Raw genomic sequence first — 24,477 nt, forward strand, 5'->3', positions numbered from 1 at the left:
ACAACCTTCATCACAATAGAAAAATAGATACTTTACATTTTTCTTAAAGAATTAACAAACTAACAGCTTAAAAAAAGAGAGAATGGTTTACCATTCAAAGCTGCTTTATTCACCATAAGGTTGAGAGTGGCGGGAATAGTGATTAGCAGTTACTTTCAAGCGGCAACTCAAGTAGTAGTACTAGTTGCTAATAGGAAGGCAGGGGGGACTACTACAGTGTTCATATATAAACCGTTATCGTAGTCTGATGCAATAACTGTTGTGTGTGTCCGTAGACTGTGAAGGTGCTTGGTTGAACTCTGACAGAAAAAGCACAAAATAATTTCTTTTCATTTTGTCGACACAGGAAAATATCAACATGACTATCGAAGCCTCTTTGGAAGGACAAACGGAAGACCAGCCTAAACAAGATACTATAGTTTGTATGACCGACACTGGTGCGACAACTGAGACTGATTTGGATGATTCCAAAACTAAATTTATTGCTAATGGCGCTAACGATGATGGCGCTGTTAATGTCATGATAAAATCCCCAGATGAATTTGGCGGCTTGTCGAAAGAAGAACTTATGAAATTTGCCAATGATCCGTTTTGGATTCGTGCTCGTCTTATTCTTTTTATTATATTCTGGATTGGATGGGTTTTGATGCTCGTTGTCGCCATTGTAATTATTGTTCTTGCTCCGCGCTGTCCATATCGTCCCGACCTGAAATGGTATCAGAAAGATTTAATATATGAAATATCTCCTCGCTCCTTCAGTGATTCTAATCACGATGGTGTTGGTGATCTGAAAGGAATTCAAGAGAAAGCTGGCTATTTGGAATCCATCCATGTTAAAACATTGTGGCTGCACAATATCTTTCAGTCTAAATACAACGATTCTGGCTATGGATTACTTAATCACACCGTTATTAACCCCATGTATGGAACTGAAGCAGAATTACTTTCAACAATCAAGAGTTTCAGGAAGACTGGCCGTCATTTAATCCTTGATTTTATCATACTCAACACACACACAGATCATGCATGGTTTGTTCAAAGCCGTCAGAAGAAAGGAAAAATGAGCGATTATTACATTTGGGCTGATAAAAACTTGGTGAACAATTTACCAACATCGGAGAAAAATGTCTGGCACTTGGATTCCAAACGGGATCAATATTACTTAGCAGTAACCGACAAAGACTTGCCCAATTTGAATATACAAAACGAAGAAGTAAGAAAAGAACTGAAATATTACCTACGCTTTTGGTTGGATCGCGGTGTTGGCGGCTTTCACATCAATGATTTAGAAACTACTTTTAAAGAGATTTCCTCTAACGGATCTTCGGTATTCGAACGTCAGCAGGTAATAGAGTTGTTAAAAGAGCTGAGAGTGATCGCAGATGAATTTTCAGATAAACCGGGACGAGAGAGACTTTTGTTTGGTACAATGCCCGTCAATAGTAACGAAACGGCTGAATTCTACGGTGATGAGACTGAAAAGGCCCTTCATTTTATTGGTGTAACTAATCTTGCTACATCTGACAGCCCTGCTTCGATTCAAGATGCTATACGTTCTACGAGCCAATATCTCCAAAGCCATTGGAATGGTTGGATTTTGAGTAGCAACAAATTGTCTCGTCCCATGAGCCGTTTACATTCCTTCGATTACTTAAAATCACTCTTAACTCTTCAGATGCTCTTGCCTGGGACGGCTTTCTGCCACTACGGAGACGAAATTGGCATGCGGGATGCAGTTTTGCAGAATATAACTGATGGATTAAAAGACGACCAACCGAATAACAACTACATAGAATATTACAAATATCGTGCCCCTATGTCATGGTCCTCGACTAACGTAGAGTTCAGTGATGCTACGCCATGGTTAATATCAGTAAATAACAACAGTGTAGCAGGGCAAACAGCCTACAACAACAGAGACTTATATCCTCCTCTGAAGGCCTTCACTGATCTAAATCTTCTACGAAGCAATTTCTCGTTCCAGTGGGGGAAATTTGTGCCGAGTTTCACAAATAAGAATATTATCAGCTTCCTTCGTATGGCGAAGGGTTTCCCAAGTTTCTTGGTGGTCGTTAATCTCGGCTCACACAAGCATACAATTCATTTCAGTAGTTTTATTGAAGATGTCTCCTTGGATAAGGCCAAAGTTGTGTACCACAGCTTGCCTGAGCAGCCTAAATTCAAAGTCGGGGTGACTGTCAACCTTAATACAGCACCAGTTAGCTTACATAAGCATGAAGCTATTGTATTCAAGTTTGCGACATAAGTTCTCTTCTACACTCTAAAGTTACAAGCATTTATCTGTGGCAAACTTCATTAATTATATAGGTATGTTTCCAAAATTATTTTTAACGTGACATTAACATTATTTTAAAGAAGTGTCTCATAATCGGTTTTATAGTTACCTCCCCTGTTGTAACTGGCATTTCATGGCGTTTGAAGCTCGAACAAAAATCTTAGATCCACATTAAATGTACAAATAGACTTGCAGATTGCTTTCGTGTAACGAATGAAAAAAAAGAAAAGACCCTCATAACAAATAAATAGCTTGATCAATGCAAAACATTTTTGTTATAATTTGTTGGTTTTGCTGAAATTTGCATAGTCGGTTGGGCGATCTTTCGTCTCTAGTAGACATTTCCGTAAAATTTTTTTTTTTTTTACATATGGGCTTGCGGGAACTTTTGAAGTAATGAGAGCGAAAGAGACTAAGAGAAAGCGATTGTATGACGAGGGAAGTTCTTTTGAAGTTACCGTGCATGGGAGCATTGATGTATATGTGTGTGTGTGTTTGATGGGGTGTGGGAGACAGACAGTATGTTGTGTAAGTGAAGTGCTTCTGTTAGTGTGTGTGAAAGAAAGAGATAACTGAAATTTTTTACTCGGTGTATGTGTATATGTATGTATATTACTTCAAAAGTTCCCGTAAGCCCATATGTAAAAAAAAAAAAAAATTTACGGAATGAGACGAAAGATCGCCGTATTTTCTTCTAAACAGCTTTCTAATTGTATTTTGGTACTATTTAAGAAGAGTGGTCCCGGTGCGCATCCGCGCTAGCTATTCGTGACTAGTCGATCCTACAACGACTACCTAGCAAAGTAAATAAAACACAAACTAAATAATTTTTAAAGCAAAGTAAATAGAACAAAGTAAGGAAACATCGACTAGTCTTAAATAGTACCTTGTATTTTTATGTGTGTGTTTCTTATCTTCCTAATATAGATACATGGAATTTTCAGAAATTAAAAAAAAAAACTTACGTGCTTGATAGAAAATGAAATTTTTCCATAATAATTTTGAGTTTAAGTCTTATGGCAGATTATATGATGTACTTCGATCAGAACTCCAATCCCTCACACTTTATATATTCCTCTGTAATTATACAAACTTTGTTAGTGGTCGTACAAACTCGGATTTCCGGAATTAACGAAACGTACCAACTGCCGAAATTTATCTGTCTCGTCAACTATTAAAGGTCAAAAATAGTCCTGTACTGTAATCCTATAGAGACAGAAATGACCTTGCTCATTAAAAAGAAAAAGTTCCAAATTTTCATTTCATTCCCCCACCCCATTTTGGCAGAATCCTGGATGAAGCACCTACAAATTAATATGAACAAAAAGTATTTTAAAGCATTGACATATTCGTTTCGGTATTTCAAGAGAGCCAAGTAATTTTTTTTTTTTTTTACATACTTCGTTACTATTAGTTACATTTTTAAGAATCTCGCTCAAATTCCGCCGAAGTCGATTTTTGCATTTCGTCCTTTTGGAGTTGGTAAAATAAGTATCAGTTAAACACTGGGGTCGATGTAATCGACTTTCTCTCGTGAAATTTGCTGGCCTTGTACCAAAATTTGAAGTCAATATTATTTGTACTTTTTCTGAATACTTACAGGAAGTACTAAACTGAAAACAGGACAATATAAAGATCCTCACCTGGGAACAAAAAAAAAAATTAACCAGCCTGGTGGGGTGTTAATAAGTGTGGGGAAAACGAATATGAAAAAAAAAAAATGCGCGCTGACGACACTGAAGTGGGGGACTTCCGGAAAATTCACAAGATCCGATTTTTCTGTCAAATTCGGGTAAAATGGATATAAATATATATATGTATAATATTTTTTTTTACGGAATCCCACGTTTTTAGTTATGGAGGACCCGATTCCGAAATTTTTTTTTCCAAAAATCGCATTTTCAAAATTTCATTGTTTTCGCAGTTTTGTGAGATTTGGCTGTTATTTCGAGCCTCGGCGTCCACTTCAATACGTCTACACTCTCAAGAAAATGATATTTTTTGGCATAACTACAGATTACTGCCCCTCCCTCCGACTTTGGGTGATCATAACTTTTTAAAAAATGGATATTTTTTAATGAAATTTTCTACGAATATGTGTTATATCATGTAGATTCCGAATATACAAAACTTGGGGGGGGGGGGTAGGAGGGGATAGGGAATTTCGGAAAATTCACTGGCGTACACTTCAATTCGTCTCAACTTTCAAGAAAATGAATATTTTTTTTTATCTCGGACTATGTAGATTCCAAGAACAGGAATTTTGGGGGTTATTTTTGAGGACCATTCTCCACTCGGGGGTGTTTGGAAGTAAGTAGTCGTCTGTATGTTTCATTTTTTCCGTTTTGTGCGTTTATGCATCCGTAGATTTCTACTGAAGTAACAAACACGTAAATGAAGCCCTCACCAGAAAATTCGTTATGCTAAAAATAACAGCTACTGGTCTGGTACACAGAAATATGTTATTAAGACGACTTATCTGTTGCATAGGATCTTTTCCTTTTGAACAGCACATGTCAACACAATTTCTAGTTAACTAAACACTTATAAACTTCGTATACTGGTAGAATGTGTTTATAAAACATCATTTTTTCTTGGCTTCTATAGTTTGTAAGATATTTCGGCAATTTTAACCAATCACTGGCGTCCATTTAGCTAAATAACATTCCGTGCTGTATGAATATGTCCCTCAATTAAGAAACAGATTGGGTTTATTTACATTTGCGAAGAAAAAAAAGATACCCTTCCCCACCGCTAACCCTAAAACAGATTGAAATGCAATAGATCGATACTAGGGTTATAATTATGGGTGACAATTTCATACGACACCGCTACGGAAAATGGGATTTTTTTCTAGCGGTGTCAAATGAAAATGTCATCCATAATTATAACTCTAGTATCGATCTATTGCATTTCAATCTGTTTTAAGGTTAGCGGTGGGGGAAGGGTATCTTTTTTTCTTTGCAAATGTAAATAAACCCAGTCTGTTTCTTAAACGAGGGACATATTCATACAGCACGGAATGTTATTTAGCTAAATGGACGCCAGTGATTGGTTAAAATTGCCGAAATTAAAGTGGAAATATGTTACAACATATAGAATTTTCTCAATAAAGCCAAGAAAAAATGATGTTTTATAAACACATTCTACCAGTATACGAAGTTTAAAAGTGTTTAGTTAACTAGAAATTGTGTTGACATGTACCGTTCAAAAGGAAAAGATCCGTTGCATACGATCTTTTTTTTCACTTTAAGTAAATTCCCAGGTAAACGTTACTAATAGAAAGGCAGAAGCAAAAATAAATAATATACGCGCACAGTTAAATATAGAAGTATAAAGTATAATTTGTTACATAATCTCTATAGTAAATATGATATTGAATGGAATAATTCCCCGTTTGAACTTTTTTAATTACATTGTGTGAGGGATGAACTGAACCCGGAACTATGTGGTTGGTAAGCAAGCTACTTACTACACAGCCACTCCTGCGCCTGGATGATCATAACTTTCAGAAAAATGGAGATTTTTTAATGAAATTGTCAACAAATGTGTTATATCCTGTAGGTTTTGAATATACAAAACTTGTGGGGGTGCGGATCGTCTTAACTTTCGAGAAAATGGATATTTTTTTAATGAAATTCTCTACAAATATACCTCAGATTATGTTGATTCCGAGAACACAAGAATTTGGGGGGGGAAAACAATTGGAGTTTATTTTTGAGAACTGTTCCCCACTCAAGGGTGTTTCGGAAAAAGTCGTCCATGTTTCATTTTCTCCGTTTTGTGCATCTAATTGACTGGCCCCCTCCCCCTAAATTTCAGGCTTTGTGCCTAGAGTAGAAAAGAATATCAAGACAAGGGGAATTTCAGTTTCTGTCTATCAAATCCACTCACAATGCTTCGGTAGGCCTGGGGCTATAGTAGAAGATATTTGCACATGGTGCTCTGCAATGGGATGAATCGTGGTTGGGAAGCAAACTTCTTTCCATGCTTGTGCTTGTCCATGAGAGAGTCATACCCAATGACTGGTGTAGTAGCATTATAGTCAACTGCTACAAAGGCAAAAGTGATGCCTTAAACAAATGATTATAGAGGCTTCAAAGGCTGGATCAGGTGAAAGTTACAGAAAGGGTTGTAGCTCAATTAATTAGGAGCAGAGCATAGATGAGATGCTGTTTGGATTTGTCTAGAAGCACCACCAATGTTATCTTCCTGGTGAGGCAACTGCAGGAGTACTTCTGAATGCATCCAAACACTGGAATTCATCCAACAATTGATGAACAGGGCCTTGCACTCAATTCAGATGGCTATGTGAAGCTGCTAGAAGGCTGTATGTAGCATCAAGATTCAGCTCCTTGCCATACCTCTGGAAAGAGTCAGGAGTGGTTGTTAGAGAATTTCTATGACTTCACCTGCTCCATTTAGATACATGGATACCAGGTGCCACACAATGGGACTGTACCTAGAATCTTGTGACTCTTACCACGCAACCATACCTGTGTCTATGTATATATTATATATATATAGTAGAAATAGATAGAGAGAGAGCTTCCATGCAGTTACTCTCTGTTAATTCTATTCATAAAGCATTGGTCAGTTTAGAGATTATAGTAGAAGATATTTAACCAAGTTGCTGAGCAGTGGGATTGAACCTGCTGCAAAGTGAACTTCTTTCTAAGCCACACAGTCATGCTTACAGCACATACAGTGAAAATAGATGATCATTTCTTTTACATGCACATGTCCTGAAATTTTGTGGGATGGGGTTGGTCCATTATATTGACCTTAGTGCTCAGCTGGTACTCGTTTCACCAACTCCAAAAGGATGAAAGGCAAAGTTGACCATGGCAGAATTTGAACTCTGAACGTAGTCAGTAAAATGCTACTAAGCATCTTGCCCAGTGTGCTAACGCTTCTGCCAACTTGCTACTGTAGTCATCATCATCATCGTTTAACATCCGTTTTCCATACTAGCATGGGTTGGACGGTTCAACTGGGGTCTGGGAAGCCAGAAGGCTGCGCCAGGCCCAGTCTGATCTGGCGGTGTTTCTACAGCTGGATGCTCTTCCTAACGCCAACCACTCCGTGAGTGTAGTGGGTGCTTGAAAATGAATAATGAAATTATATTAAAGTGCGGAAAAAATACAAACTAAAATTCTGAATAAAATGTATTTATGTAATACATCATCATCATCATTTAACGTCTGTTTTCTATGCTGGCATGGGTTGGACATGAGCAGGCCAGCTGAAGAAACCATGTCTGTTTCGGCATGGTTTCTATGGTTGGATGTCTTTCCTAATGCCAATAACTTTAGAGAGAGTACTGTGAGCTGTTTATGCAGTACTGGTATGGGTGCTCTTTAGATGGCACCAGCACCCATGATCCCACAAAGATTAGGAACGCTCAGCTGAGGAGGGACACAGGAGACATGCCTGTATGCAAAGACAACCCTGATTTTATTTAGCTTGACATGTCTTTTCAAGCACAGTAAACTGCCAAGAGTATCGGTCTCCTGCTATCCCCTATGTGAGATTCAATATCTGAAGATCCTTTCTCACCACTTCTCATCTCTTCCTTGGTCGTTCCCTCCAGAATTAGAGATCAGCACCTTTTGATGCAACTGTCATCATTCATACAATATATTATATAACTTATATACATACATACACACACAAATATATATATATATCAAAATAAGCAACAAGGATATCCAGAGGTAATGCAGTACGATTGTTTCATGCAACTCCATTTAATTGAACAATGCAATCATTACATCAATTTAAAATGCAGAGCAATCTTCAGCTGCACAAAGACATAGAATTTAACTAAATTAGAACAGATAGACACATTATTATAATTATACCTAAAATATCCAAGAAGTTAAGGAGATAGACAAAGAACATGCTGGCTTCACTCCAGCATAGAAGTTACTAAGTTATCAAGAAGATCTACATTGTTACAGACATGTCTGTCACTGATTTTTTTTGTTTTTATGGGGTCAGTTTTAATTTATAGACTAGTTTATCAAATCCTTGTATAACTAAGGCTGAGAGAACAAAGGGTAGTATCTGTTAGGAGTAGGGTTGAAATGATTTCTGTCTGCTCCCTCAGCCCTACTCTCAACAGATACTACCCTTTGTTCTCTCAGCCTTAGTTATACAAGGATTTGATAAACTAGTCTATAAATTAAAACTGACCCCATAAAAACAAAAAAATCAGTGACAGGCAGAGTCTGTAACAATGTATATCTTCTTGATAACTTAGTAATTTCTATGCTGGAGTGAAGCCAACATGTTCTTTGTCTTTCTCCTTAACTTCTTGGACATTTTAGGTATAATCATACTAATGTGTCCATCTGTTCTAATTTAATCAAATTCTATGTCTTTGTGCAGGTGAAGATTGCTCTGCATTTTAAATTGATGTAATGATTGCATTGTTCAATTAAATGGAGTTTAATCTGTTCTGCCAAGGTTTCTACAGCTGGATGCCCTTCCTAATACCTACCACTTCTAGAGTGTAGTGGGTGTTTTTTAAGTGCTACCAGCATGAGGGCCAGTCAGGCAGCACTAGCATTGATCAAGCTCGAATGCTGCTTTTTATATGCCACTGGCACAGGTGCCAATCAGATGGCCCTGGCATTGGCCAAAACAACAATTTCACTTGACTCAACAGGTCTTCGCAAGCACAGCATATTGCCTGACAATTGAAGGGTGCTTTCTTTCCCCCTAGCATGTGATGAAATCTGTTTTCTGTACATCTTTGGTGTTTATTGTCTCTGCACATCTTCCACACACAAAAACTATCTACCTGAAGGGATTTGTGATTTGTCTGCCTTCCTACTCACTAAAACTTTGGTTTTTGCTAGATTGACTCTAAGTCCCTTCGATTCTAGACCTTGCTTCCACACCTGAAGCTTCTCCAGTTCTGGTAGTGACTCAGCTATTAGAGCAAGGTCATCAGCATAGAGAAGCTCCCAGGGGCAGTCTGTCTTGAATTCCTCTGTTATTCCTTGAGCTGCCAGAAGCAGCATGTATACAAGTGTATGTATGTATGAATGAATGAATGTCAAAGGATTATTAGTTGTTAGAACTCTTCCATTTTACTATTTCACTTAGGCATTGTGAGGCTAATAACCTGGTGTAGAACTCAATATACTTATGCTTCAAGACTAAGCATAAGTTGAGTTTAGAATGGTAACAAGAAAATGAAATGACAAAGGAATTAATAATTATCTCATGACCTTCATTAGCTTGGCGCTGTTTCTGCTATAAGATGCAGTGGACTCAAATTTGAAACTCAGATGAAGCTATAAGGTGTTACTCAGGCACTCAACTATGAGCTGAATGTATCTTACAGCAGAGACAGCTGTAAGCTAATGGAGTTCATAAAATAACCATTTATTCCTTTGTCATCTCATTTTCTTATATGTATGTATACATGATTATAAATGTGTTAAACATGAAATTCAAAATAGGATAGTGTTTCATGTTTTATCATTGTTTACTGTCTTTGAATGAAGATAAACAAGTAAGTACTTGTGTTCTTAAGTTTAATTTATTTATATTTTATAGGTTAAAATACATAAACACTTTTTAAAATTTACATTTTAAAAATTTATGTAGAAGATGTGACAACACATTTATTATTATTTTTTTTTTTTTTTTAGTCTGAAGTTTAAGGCAGTGAGCTGGCAAAGTCATTAGCATGCCAGTGAAAATGTTTAGCGACATTTCTTCTGAGTTCAGATTCCACCGGGGTCCACTTTGCTTTTCATCCTTTTGAGGTTGATAAAATAAGTACCAGTTGAACACTGGGATTGATGTAATCAACTTACCTGTCACCCAAACTTCCTGGCCTTGTGCCAAAATTTGAAATCATTTTATTTAAAGTGAGCAGTGTTCAAAACAACAACAACAGTTATTTCTACTAATGGAAATTTTGCAGGAGAGAATAAGTGATTACATTGATCCCAGTACTCAACTGGTTATTTAATCATCATCATCATTGTTTAACGTCTGCTTTCAATGCTGGCATGGGTTGGACAGTTTGACTGAGGACTGACAAGCCAGGAAGCTGCACCAGGCTCCAATCTGATCTGCCAAGGTTTCTTATTTCTTTATTCAAAGAGATTAATTTGATTACTTCGACCCCAGTGTGTAACGGGTACTTAATTTATTGACCCTGAAAGGATGAAAGGCAAAGTTGACCTCGGCGGAATTTGAACTCAGAACGTAAAGACAGACAAAATACTGTTAAGCATTTTCCCTGGTGTGCTAACATTTCTGTCAGCTCGCCGCCTTTCTAGCAAGGTTTCTACAGCTGGATGCCCTTCTAAATGCCAACCACTCTGAGAGTGTAGTGGGTGCTTTTTATGTGCCACCAACACAGGGCCAGTCAGGCAACACTGGCATTGACGATGCTTGAATGGTGCTTTTTATGTGCCACCAGCATGGGAGCCAGTCAGACGGCCCTGGCATCAACCATACTCAAATAGTGCTTTTAACGGGGCACCAGCACGGGTGCCAGTCAGGCAGCACTGGCATTGACCATACTCAAATGGTGCTTTTTATGTGCCATCAAATTTTGGCACTGGGCCAGCAAGCCCGGGTGGCAAGGTTAAGTTGACTACATTGACCCCCCCCCCCCCCCGGTGTTCAACTGGTACTTATTTTATTGACCCTGAAAGGATCAAAAGCAAAGTCAACCTGAGCAGAATTTGAACTCAGAACATAAAGACACGAAATGTCGCTAAGCATTTTTCCACAGTTCACCAAATATTGTGGTACCTAGGAGGACTGAGCGGCGGATGCATTCCTTGAGTGTGTCGCGATTCCAACAAGGTACTGCACTTCTCCGAATACCCATTGCTGAGGTAGCAACCTTCCTCGATTATGCTTTCTCTTAGAGAAGACTGTTTCATCTATCTCGACAATCTTCCCAGGACCACCTATTACAACTGGGTTCATGAGCAAGTCATGTGCGCATATTTCTTGCACATAACTGTTATAATCCACAGCTGCATTGTGGCTCATCCCCAGTTCTTCTACACAATAACGCACTGTAGTCAGTTCCTTGATCCAAGAGTACAAAAAATGACTATAGTCCGCAGAAGAAGTGTGGTACCTTCTAGCCATGTCCCCTTTTGGACAGACACTCTCTGACTGCAACTTTTGCGACTACACCGCCAGTAAATATTCTTATCCCCCAATTTCTTTTTCATCAAGTGCCCATTTCTACAATTTTTAGTACAGGGTATAATACCTTTGCCAAGTACGTCTCCGCATCCTCCTCCGTTTTTATTACTTCAAACAACTTGCCTAGACTACTCATTTTCCAAATGAGTAATTTAAAATTCAAACAATATCTACACACAAAATAAACAAAATAAACTGAAACGCTAAAACTAAATGAAAATACACACGTGTATCTCAAACGAAATATACACCGCTGGAACTTCTTGTTGACAAACAACAGCAGTAATTGTATTCACCTCAATAGACGTCATTGATTGGTTGAAATTACTGAAATACGATAACTTTAACAACAAATAACTTCCAAATTCCAAATTTTTCTCAACAATGCCAAGAGTAAACAATGTTTTATGTGACACATTCTACCAATATATGAAGTTTGAAAGTGTTTAGTTACAAAAAATTATTTTTTAAATCTGTAGGTCAAAAGGTAAAGATCGGAGAAAAACATTTACTAACAGAAAATTGTTAAAATAAATTGTCTCTAAAATACCTTTAAATTATTACTGCTTCCAGTGTTTCTGGTTTTCGATGAGACACATGTTGCATGTGACCTTTCTTTGCCGGGAAAATTGGAAGAATGACAAATAAGCCCTCTTTCTCTTTATTTCTAATAAAACAGACCCTTATTTTCTTAGAAATTAGAGTGACCCCTAGCGAGACCACCATCAAATCGAAAATGGGATTGCACATTTCATGGGCAAGGTGAACTGTAACCACACCCACTTCCGTTTTTTTTTTTTTTACAGAAACCCACGTTTTCGGCTTCCAGAGATTCCAAATCCCTAAAAGAAAATTGGCATTTCAAAATTTCAAAATAATGAAAGAAATATGTGATTAATATACTCACCTTTCTGCAAAGATGTCTTTCAGAGAAATTTCTCGAAAATGAGGTTTACTGTGACAAAAAGTGAAATAAAGTGTTCATTTTTTTTTTACAACTGAAAGTGCTTTTTTTTCTACAAAATGAAACTTGGAATTTAAAAAAATATGAGTCGTGCATTTATATTGCTTACCTATTTGAACAAGTAAATGTTTAAACTTTCTATTGGGGTACTTCTTTTTCTCCAATTGTGGAAAAATTACAACTGTAACAAAAGAATGTGAATATTGTAAAATATGTTAAACAAAAAAGAAAATAATGGAAACCCCAGAGCATATATAGCCTATATATGTATTGCAGGGTCTATATAACAACTCCTGCCTCTATATAGATTTTGGTGAGAATTTTGAACAAATTTTTGAATAGATTTTGATGGAAACTTTCAAAAACTTTTCAAAAGATTTTGATCAAAATATTTTGAAAAATTTTAAAGGGTTTTGATGAAAATTTTTCAAAACTATATAGAAGCCCCTGGTCCTATATAGCCTATATAGGCACCCTTTGGTCTATATAATCTATATAAGCATCCCTGGGCCTATATAGCATCTCCTGTGCCTATATAGGATTTTGGTGAAAATTTAAAAAATCTTTTCAGAGGATTTTTATGAAAATTTTGAAAAACTTTATAGGCACCACTAAGCCTATAGACAGCCCTTGGCTTATATAGGCACCCCTAGGACTATATAGGAACTCCTGTGCCTATATAGATTTTGGTGAGAATTTGAAGAATTTTGAACAAATTTTTCAAAGGGTTTTGATGAAAATTTTTCTAAACTATATAGAAACCTTTTGTCCTATATAGCATCTGGGCCTGTATAGCATCTCCAGCACCTATATAGAATTTTGATGGAAATTTTGAAAACCTTTTCAAAGAATTTTGATGAAAATTTTAAAAAGCATTTCAAAATCCTTTGAAATGTTTTTCAAAATTTTAATCAAATACCTTTGAAAATTTTTTCAAAATGTGCATCAGAATCTATATTGGCGCAGGTATTGCAATATAGGCCCAAGTGTGCCTATATAGGCTATATAGTTTTTCAAAATCTTTTGAAAAGTTTTTCAAAATATTCACCAAAATCCTACATAGGCACAGGAGTAGCTATATAGGCCCAAAGGGGCCCATATAGGCTATAGAGGTGCAGGGGTGCCTGTGTAGGCTATATAGGTCCAGGGATGCCTATATAGTCTATAAGTTCTTTGAAAAGTTTTTCAAAATTTTCATGAAAATTCCACCAGAGGGGCAGTTCAAATCCATAACACTACATTAATGGCGAATCCCCCAACATGTCATGTAACGTAATGGGTTGAATCTGCCCTTCTGCCGAATTCCTGACATGTCATGTAATATTATGGATTGACCCTGCCCCTCTTAGGAAGTCTTCGACCGAATTTTCCAGGAAGTTTGAAAATCTTCGGAACTTGCCAGGAAGATTTCGACCAAACTTCCCGGAAGTTACAAAATCCTTCGAACGTCCCAATCAGTTTTCAACCAAACTTGCCGGATGTTAGAAAATCCTCGGAGTTCACGACCAAATTTCCCGGAACTTACAATGCAGTTTTCGACCAAACTTCCCTGAAGTTAGAAAATCCTCGGAACTTCCCATGCAGTTTTCGAACAAATCTCCCTGAAGTTAGAAAATCTTCGGAACTTTCCAGGAAGTTTTCGACAAAATTTCCCGGAAGTTAGAAAATCTTCGGAACTTCCCAGGAAGTTTTCGATCAAATTTCCAGTAAGTTAGAAGATCCTCGGAACTTCCCATGAAGATTTGATACAATCACCTGAAGAAATACATCTTGCACCTTTGATGAATGATTGTAATTTACACAACATATTAAAAATATCTTACCAATATATTACAAGTGTAAAACAATTGTAGTGGTTTTAAATAAAATAAATGTTGTTCAATCCATTACTTATCTATTTACATGTGTGTATGTATGTATATGTATATATATATATATATATGTGAAGGCGCATGGCTCAGTGGTTAGAGCGTCGGGCTTACGATCGTGAGGTTGTGAGCTCGAATCCTGGACCGGGCTGCGTGTTGTGTTCTTGAGCAAGGCACTTTATTTCACGTTGCTCCAGTTCACTCAGCTGTAGAAATGAGTTGCGACGTCACAGGTGCCAAGCTGTATCAACCTTTGTCTTTCCTTTGGATAACACTGCTGGTCTTCCATAAAACAACCTTGCCCAGACTTGTGTCTAGGAGGGTAACTTTCTAGGTGCAATCCCATGGTCATTCATGACCGAAGGGGGTCTTTACCCTTTATATATATATATATATAATGATAAATATCAGAGTGAGTTATCAACAGTAGCAGAAACACATCGTGATGTAAATATGCCATTTGAATATGGCTAACCCCTAAGGGTGGATGCTACTGTAGTTTTTAGCCCCAGGAAGACATCTCCTCCAGCTGGCTATAGACACACTTTCTGTGCCCTATCAGTATTTGCAAAGGGAAGCCATCCTTCTCGTCTTCAACTTCTGATACACACGGACCCGAGTTTCAAGGTATTGACCTATCATCAGCGTGTGACAATCACAGTTGTCGATAGGAAGGAGAGAGCCTCCTTCCTATCGACAACTGTGATTGTCACACGCTGATGATAGGTCAATACCTTGAAACTCGGGTCCGTGTGTATCAGAAGTTGAAGACGAGAAGGATGGCTTCCCATTGCAAATACTGATAGGGCACAGAAAGTGTGTCTGTAGCCAGCTGGAGGAGATGTCTTCCTGGGGCTAAAAACTACAGTAGCATCCACCCTTAGGGGTTAGCCATATTCAAGTGGCATATTTACATCACGATATATCTATATATATAAAACTGTAGTTGTGTGAGTGTCTGTCCCCTTCGATTTAGATTCCTAACTACTCCCACATTTTGTGGTGCAGTTTAACCAAATTCGGGTATCTTATAGTCGTGATTCATATCGAGCCTGTCTGGGTATTAGCGCGCGTCTACGATGAGTCTACGATTTAAAAAATAATTTAACATCATTTTTTTATTCCATTTTAACGCATATTTTTTCGTGTGTCGATGGCGGCGGAGTTGGCGTCCACGCTCGCAGTTGCACCTGTGTTGCTTCTCCCCCTTCTTCCCTCCCTCGTGAAGCTGTGGGGAAGGGAGTGTAAGGAAATCAACGTCGTAAAGCGTTGTCAAGGAGACCAGCATTCTTTTAGAACAACGACTTCATGGCTTGAAGGCACCAAAACAGAAATGGCTAAGAAAGCGTCTACATGAGTCTACGATTTAAAAAAAAATTTACCATCATTTTTTCCATTTTAATGCATTTTTTCGCTATTATATAAGGGAAGTAACTCTCTAAAAATGTCTCCGATGAGTCAAAGATTTAAAAAAAAATTACCATAATTTTTTATTCCATTTTTAATGCATTTTCTTGCTATAACTCTAAAAATGCTTATATAGTTATTTCCCTTACAAATCCGAGCAACGCCGGGCGATACTGCTAGTCTATATATATAAAACTGTAGTTGTGTGAGTGTCTGTCTCCTACGATTTAGATTCCTAACTACTCCCACATTTTGCGGTGCAGTTTAACCAAAACCGGGTATCTTATAGTCGTGATTCATATCGAGCCCGTCTGGGTATTAGTGCGCGTCTACGATGAGTCTACGATTTTAAAAATAATTTACCGTAATTTTTTTCCATTTTAACGCATATTTTTTCGTGTGTCGATGGCGGCGGAGTTGGCGTCCATACTCACACCGGCACCTGTGTTGCTTCTCCCCCTTCTTCCCTCCCTCGTGAAGCTGTGGGGAAGGGAGTGTAAGGAAATCAACGTCGTAAAGCGTTGTCAAGGAGACCAGCGTTCTTTTAGAACAACGACTTCATGGCTTGAAGACACCAAAACAGAAATGACGAAGAATGAGTCTACGATTTAAAAATAATTTACCGTAATTTTTTTCCATTTTAACGCATATTTTTTCGTGTGTCGATGGCGGCGGAGTTGGCGTCCATACTCACACCGGCACCTGTGTTGCTTCTCCCCCTTCTTCCCTCCCTCGTGAAGCTGTGGGGAAGGGAGTGTAAGGAAATCAACGTCGTAAAGCGTTGTCAAGGAGACCAGCGTTCTTTTAGAACAACGACTTCATGGCTTGAAGACACCAAAACAGAAATGACGAAGAATGAGTCTACGATTTAAAAAAAAAATTACCATCATTTTTTCCATTTTAATGCATTTTTCGCTATTATATAAGGGAAGTAACTCTCTAAAAATGTCTACGATGAGTCAACGATTAAAAAAAAAAATTACCATCATCTTTTATTCCATTTTTAATGCATTTTTTTGCTATTTTTTATAACTCTCTAAAAATGCTTATATAGTTATTTCCCTTACAAACCCGAGCAACGCCGGGCGATACTGCTAGTACATATATATATATATATATATATATATATATTATATATATATATATATATGGAATAACTACTATGAAGCATTGTATAGAGTATATTGTATATGTAGATAAGCCAGAACACACAGCATTCAACACCTGCCACTCATGCATCTTCTTCTCCAGGTACGTTGATGACATCCTTATCATCATATCCTTAAGGGATGAGGCCATTAATATACACCAGATCTTCAATAAACCTAACATAAACATCAAATTCGAGATTAAACATCCAGACGAATCGGAAACCCGCTCTCTACTCAGCTTCCAGCTCAAGATCACAGAGGAAGACTATATTTACCAAATTCTACAGAAAAGCCACTAATAGAAAATTTTTCATCCACTACCAATTAGCCTTACCCACCAGAGCCAAAGTCGCGTTTGTGAGAAACGTCATGAAATCCCCTTTCCAACATTTTGCAGAAGTTACATAAAATTGCAAAAAGACGAAAGACTAACAAATGATTAAACGGCAGCACAAAATAAAACGAAACAGAAAAACGCAAAATGTAACATTATTGGAATTAGCTAAAGCCAGGAGGCAACATTCATAAAATATGATAGATTCAGTGTGATGAGAGGTTAAGTGATTTCGTGATGCAGTTTCTTTCATTAAAATCTGCATGTTTGAAATTTATTGGAAGAACCTTTTATCAAAGAAATGTTCTTTCGTAGACCTCCCTGAAAGGTCAAGTAAAAAGTGGTATATCAAGGGAAATAAGTCATAAGAACTGTAATAATTAATTATCTCCCTTACACTACAAGGCAGTTTATTGCTTGTTTCCATCGAATTTGTTTAGTGGATTCAGTGGGAGAATACTGGTGCACCACATTTATAAATTATGACGACCATATCAACCTCTGTACTTATTGTGGTCTACTAGCTATTCCACCAGTCTTTATTTGTCGAAATGGTTGCGGAACGCGGCATAAACACGCTACTGGAATTACCCCACGCGCTCGCACACATCCCGTAACATGCCACAAGAGCAATGATTCCATGAAAAACTTGATGTAACGTGAAAAACCTGTAACACGAAATTAATATCCCCATTGATTTTTATATATGTTCTGACTGGTGACAAGAAAAAAAACAACAACAAAAAACACCTACACATTTACTTTTATGCATTAAAATAATAATTTCTAAATATACACAAAACAATGACACTCCTTTTGTTATGACGACAAAGTTTCCAGTCGATCCAATCAACGGAACAGCCAGCTCATGGAATTAACGTGCAAATAGCTGAGCATTCCACAGACATGCGTACCCTTAACGTAGTTCTCAAGGAGATTCAGCGTGACACAGAATGTGACAAGGCTGGCCCTTTGAAATAAAGGTAATAATAATTTTTGTCAGCCGAGTGGATGGAGCAACTTGAAATAAAATGTTTTGCTCAAGGACGCACAGTGCTCTGCCGGGAATCGAACTCACGATCATGACCCGAATACTCCAACCTGTAAGCTACGCGCCTTCATACACTGTACAATATGTATATATAAAAACATTTGGAGTGAAATAAGTTAGGATCGTAATAAAGATGTCGACAATTCTCTTATAAGTGGAGATAGAATAAGAGTTACTGTGAGGATGACGGTTACAATTTTCTATCTTGTAGTTCATTATCATCATCTCCTTAAAGGGGCAAAGAACTTATCCAAAATGGTTTGATGTTTATGGTGCATCATTTCTGTATTGTTCAGTGCAGGAACTGTCGTCATTGTAAACTCCTCTTGAAATTTTTGTTACGTTCACCATTAGGGTTGTAATTAACAAAAACTTATAGACCTTCCTCTATGAGGAACGTCAGTAAGTTTTTTGTTGCCAACCCTTTTACTAATATTCTTTGCAGCCAACATAAATGTATTCATAAGAATTTCAGTATTCTTATCTCAACTTGTTCTTGTTCTAATATCATTAGCTTTTCGTCTTAAACATATAACCATGCATGCACTTATAAAAGAACACATGTACAATTAACTTAGTTTAATTTTTTTGACTTGCCGAAAACACACTGCACCTCTATGCACTTTTTGTTTGCATTAAATATACCGCTCCTATATACCCTCTGTCGTCAGAGTGAGCATAATTACTTTCCCTGTTGGTAGCAATATTCTGTTTTCTCCTAGAAAGTAAAACTTTCGTCTTTGTTTATTGACCTTTAAGGATCTCAATTCTAGGTTCAAGTATGATAACTAGATTGTGAGCTTACAGGAGTTCCTACACACGGTCAGTCTTAAATGGCACTCATGAGAGATGACTCAACTAGTGCATCACTTTGAGTCCTTACTTAGCTCTTCCTTGGGTTTCTGGATCAAGGACAGTAATGTGAATATCTGCTGGAGCAATGCATTAAAAAAAAGGAAAAATAAGCTCTGCGCACTCTTCCTATCTCAGAGCCTGAAAATAGTTTTGTTTTACTTTGCCAAATTTCTCATGGAGACTCTGACGTTCAATTTCTCCGTTACAGTCAGTCAATTTATGAAAAGAGGAGAAATTTGAGATCCATGTTCCTGATGAACACCTACATGAATATCTTACTGAGATCGTTGAAAGCTCTCGTTTAGCTAAGAACACTTCTCTATGGGTTTTGCACGACTCTCACAAACCTTCCCTTTACTTCCATCTTTTTTAGTGATCACTAGACTAAAGAACGTATAACATTTTTTAGGCCTTCTATAAACCAATGAATACTAAATATAATGGTTTACTTTTGGCTACGAACTTTTCTTGTGATTGTCCGATTAGAAAGAGGATTTAGGTCATTCTTAGTTCTCGCCTAAACTCAAACTGTCTCATATCTAAGTTAATTATCTCACTGATTAGCTTTGCTATAACTCTTTCAGTAGCATTCCTAATTTGGCCCACCGTTTTTATACGTTTACATTTTCTTCTTTCTAAAGCATTTCTATTGCTTTTCCAGCAGTTCATGATATTGCTGCTATACCAATCACGGGGGAGATAACACCACCCAGTGCTACTTGATTGATTATGTAAGTAAGCAGCGCATTTCTGGCCATCGATAGAATAAATTTAAGAGCGAAGGAATGGAGTCGATTTAGCTACAAAATATTTTAGATGTGAATGGAATTGTAACGGGAATTAGTTGCTTCTTGCACTTTTAGGGTGCAACTCGGGTGCATTCACAATTTCCGTTGCTTAAATTTCCAGATTCTACCAGTCAAAGAACACAAACGCAACAGTAAAAATGTATACTCTTTATTTTTCTTATAACAGTAAGAAATAAGGTGGTATATTTGGTTCCACTTGGTATGGATGTGGCAAGGCTGAAACTTTAACGCTTGTAAGAATCTTACAAGTTCAGCAGCAACAGAGCTGGTCAAATATGGCGTCCTTAAAGAGCGGAGAAATTACACGTCTGCTACAATTTGGTGTGGGCAGCCTTCTGCCGACTGCTACGTGTCTCTGGACGCTTTCTGGTTAAGGTTTTACCTTCCCACGCCTCCTGTCAGCTAAATGCCACATCATCATTCCCTTCTTCCGGTCTTCATGCATACGCGAGAGGGCGCTTCCCTTCTGCCTCACCAGAAGGCTCCAAACCCCGCACACGCGAACTGAAGTGGCGTTGCGCGCGCGCGCTGTCGGATAGCGTCACTACAGAATTATAATAAAACAACATAGTTGTATAGATAGTAAGTCTTGCTCCAATGATAAATATCGAGAGAAAATTTGCAAAACAATTCAGCTACTCGATTCCACCATGCAAACTCACATGGGAAAATGGGAGGAAAAAATGAGGAGGAAATGTCTGCTAGTTATACATATATATATAGAGAGAGATGCGCGCACACACACGCACACATATATAATTAGATAGTAGATAATAAAACGAATGGTTTATACCTGGTAGCTTACTGGTAAAGCATGGTCACTTTCACAGTGTTCGTTATTTTTTTGGTTAACGAGAGACGGAAGATGGAAGATACAAGAGTTTTTATTAATCACTACAATTGTTTCGATACAGCTAGCATCGAACCCTCACGGGTAGGATACTTAACTGGTTCAGGATCATCCGACGGTGGAGATGTGTCTCTTCGGGTGATAAACGGATACAACTCATTAAAATAACAGTTCCGCAATGTACCTGCTTAGTTCTTGTGAAGAAAAGCAGCAAATTAAAGGATATAGCTTCATTTATATAGAAGATCAATAATAAAATAACAGATGCAAAAAGGGAAACTAGCACACAATACAGCAAAAAAAAGAATAAAAATAAATAAATAAATAATATATATATATATATATATATATATTATATATATATATATATATATATATATATATTGGGACAAGAACGCAAAACATCCAGACAATTAGGTGATACAAGAAATGGACAACAAAACATCCAGATAGACGATAGAAAGAAAACAAGGACGGGTCATTCTGAGTTTTCTTTCTTCAGTCGAGTTCCAGATTATCTTTGCAATTTTGGCTGGTTAAACTCAAGATTGCTCCAATCTGGCCAACCCCAAGGAAAATCTAAGCTAAGAGCATTAGATTTCTTGAAAGAAAGCAACGAATGTATATGAAAATAAAGATGAAAAAAAAAACCCGGAGAAGTGTACACAAATACAAATAACAGGACATAACAACAGCTGTCTTTTGACTAAGGGCGACTTAAATTAAGCTGGCGTGTGTGGAAGTAAAGCCTATGTAGTCATTGGTTATGACTGGTTAGAAATTTACTGTTAGTTCCGCGTCTATTATACTCTTACAAAAGGAAGTAAAAAAACAGGCTCTGTCAGCCAGGTCTGTGAAAATTTAAAACAAAAGCAGAAACCATATTTCTAACAAGCATTTTGTTTTAAACTAATAAGCCAGCCAGCCAGCCATCCATCTGTTTAAATACTCAACAAATGCAGCAGTTATTCTATGCAGGAGTCCCTAATTTGCATACAGAAAATGTTTAACACTTTATAAACTGTATATATACGAACAAATGCAGCAGTTATTCTATGAAGGAGTCCCTAATTTTCATACCGAAAATTTTTAATACTCTATAAACAGTATATATACTCAACTTATGCAGCAGTTGTTCTATGAAGGAATCCCTAATTTTCATACCGAAAATTTTTAACCCCTCTATAAACTGTTTAAATACTCAACAAATGCAGAAGTTATTCTATGAAGGAGTCCCTAATTTGCATACCGAAAATTTTTAACCGCTCTATAAACTGTTTAAATACTCAACAAATACAGCAGTTATTCTATGAAGTAGTCCCTAATTTGCATACCAAAAATGTTTAATACTTTATAAACTGTTTAAATACACAATAAATGCAGCAGTTATTCTATGCAGGAGTCCCTAATTTGCATACCGAAAATGTTTAGCACTCTATAAACTGTATATATACCCAACAAATCAACCCATCCAATCATCCATTCATCCACCCATCTAAATTCAAACACAAATAATTTCTAACAGGCATTTTGTTTTAAACTAATAATTGTCTATCCATCCATCCATCCATCCACTGATCCACCCATTCACCCATCCATCCACCCATCTACCAATCAACCAATCCATCCATATACCCATTTACACATCCACCCATCCATTCATCTAAATTCAAATACACAAATAATTTCCAACAGGCATTTTGTTTTAAACTAATAATTATCCATCCATCCATCGATCCATCCATCAGTCCATGAAACCATCCACCCATCCATCCCTCCACTCATCCACTCATCCATCCAAATTCAAGCACACAAATAATTTCTAACAGGCATTTGGTTTTAAACTAATAATTATCCATCCATCCACACATCCACCCATCCATCAAACTAAATTCAAACACACAAATAATCTGTTTTAAACTATTAATTATCCATCCAACCATTCATCCATCCACCTATCCATCCATCCATCCACCAATCCACTCATCCTTCTATCTAAATTCAAACACAAATAATTTCTAACAGGCATTTTGTTTTAAACTAATAATTATCCATCCATCCATCCATGCACCCATGCAACCATCCAACCATCCATACATTTATCCATCCATCCATCCATCTAAATTCAAGCACACAAATAATTTCTAACAGGCATTTGGTTTTAAACTAATAATTATCCATCAATCCATCCGTACCATACCACCAATACCATCCATCCATACCACTTATCTATACATTCCATCCCTCCATCAATCCATCTATACAATCCCATACCATTCATACATCTAAATTCAAACAAATAATTTCTAACAAGCATTTTGTTTTAAACTAATAATTATCCATCCATCTATACCATACCATCATCCATCCATACCACCCAACCATACTATCCATCCATAGCATCCATTCATACCATCCACCCATACCTTATCATCCAATCAATACCATCCACACCATCCATCCATCTAAATTCAAACGCACAAATAATTTCTAACAGGCATTGTTTTAAACTAATAATTATCCATCAATCCATCCATACCAAACATACTATCCTTCAATACCATACCATCCAATCATCCATACCACCCATCCATCAATCCTTACCATACCATACTATCCATACCATACCATCGGCATGGCTTAGCAGTTTGGCAAGAATGGCCAATAGAATTAGGTGCCTGGTATGAAAATAAGTACCGGCATTGCTTCATTCAAATAAATCCCTTTAAGGTGGTGCCCCAGTATAGCTGCAGTCCATGAAACAAGACCAGAACCTCACATTACTATGGTTCAATCTCAAATCTCTTTGGAAACGTTTCCTTATCAGATAACTGTGATTCAGTAGCAGACCCATGGAATGAATCAGAAGATGAGGGATCAGGTTTTGATATCAGAAGGGAGCAAGTCACTGTCAGTACCATCACTAGAGATGCTCTCCATAAAATAATCTTTGTGCCCAGTGACATGTAAAAGACATACAGAACATTCTGTAAAGTGGTTGCTGTTGGGAGGGGCATCCAGACATAGAAACCATGCCCCATCAAAGGACTGGAGCAGCTCTCTGTATTTCCAGATCCAATCATGGAAAATGTATGTTAAATGTTGATGTCAGACACACACACATATCTTTATATATAAAATTGAAGTTGTGCGTGTGAGACTCTGTCTCCCCCGATTTAGATTCCTAACTACTCCCACATTTTGCGGTGCAGTTTAACCAAAAGCGGGTATCTTATAGTCGTCATTCATATCAAGCCCTTCTGGGTATTAGCGTGCGTCTACAATTTAAAAAAAAAATTTACCATCATTTTTCCGCATTTTTAATGATTTTTGCTTGGGTTATATAAGGGAAGTAACTCTCTAAAAATTTTTACATAGTTATTTCCCTTACAAACCCGAGCAACGCTGGGCGATACTGCTAGTATATATATATATATATTATAAGTATTATTAAGTCAGAAAATGGAGACATCTATTGGATATAAATTATTTAATATCATCACCTACAATTGTTTCATTTCATACCCAAAATTAAAATTACAAAACATTTTTTAATTCAATAATTATAATAATAATCATGAATAATGATTTACAACATGTAAGAGTAAGATTATATAATGAACCAGCAGAGGCACCCAGCATTGCCTGGGAATGAAATTTTTCCTCACATATTGGAAGAAAAAAACAAAATATGTTG

The 24,477-nt window shown here is 37.1% G+C and overlaps 1 protein-coding gene across 1 annotated transcript; it reads left to right on the forward strand.

The window, feature by feature from the left end:
- The first annotated feature begins 211 nt into the window (after positions 1–211).
- On the forward strand, positions 212–2,563 carry LOC115212837 (neutral and basic amino acid transport protein rBAT). The gene has a single exon (XM_029781606.2). The coding sequence runs from the start codon at positions 359–361 to the stop codon at positions 2,264–2,266; it is 1,908 nt and encodes a 635-aa protein (XP_029637466.1). The 5' UTR covers positions 212–358; the 3' UTR covers positions 2,267–2,563.
- The last annotated feature ends 21,914 nt before the right edge of the window (positions 2,564–24,477 follow it).

Source organism: Octopus sinensis, linkage group LG6, assembly GCF_006345805.1.
Source record: "Octopus sinensis linkage group LG6, ASM634580v1, whole genome shotgun sequence".
Lineage (NCBI taxonomy): Eukaryota > Metazoa > Mollusca > Cephalopoda > Octopoda > Octopodidae > Octopus > Octopus sinensis.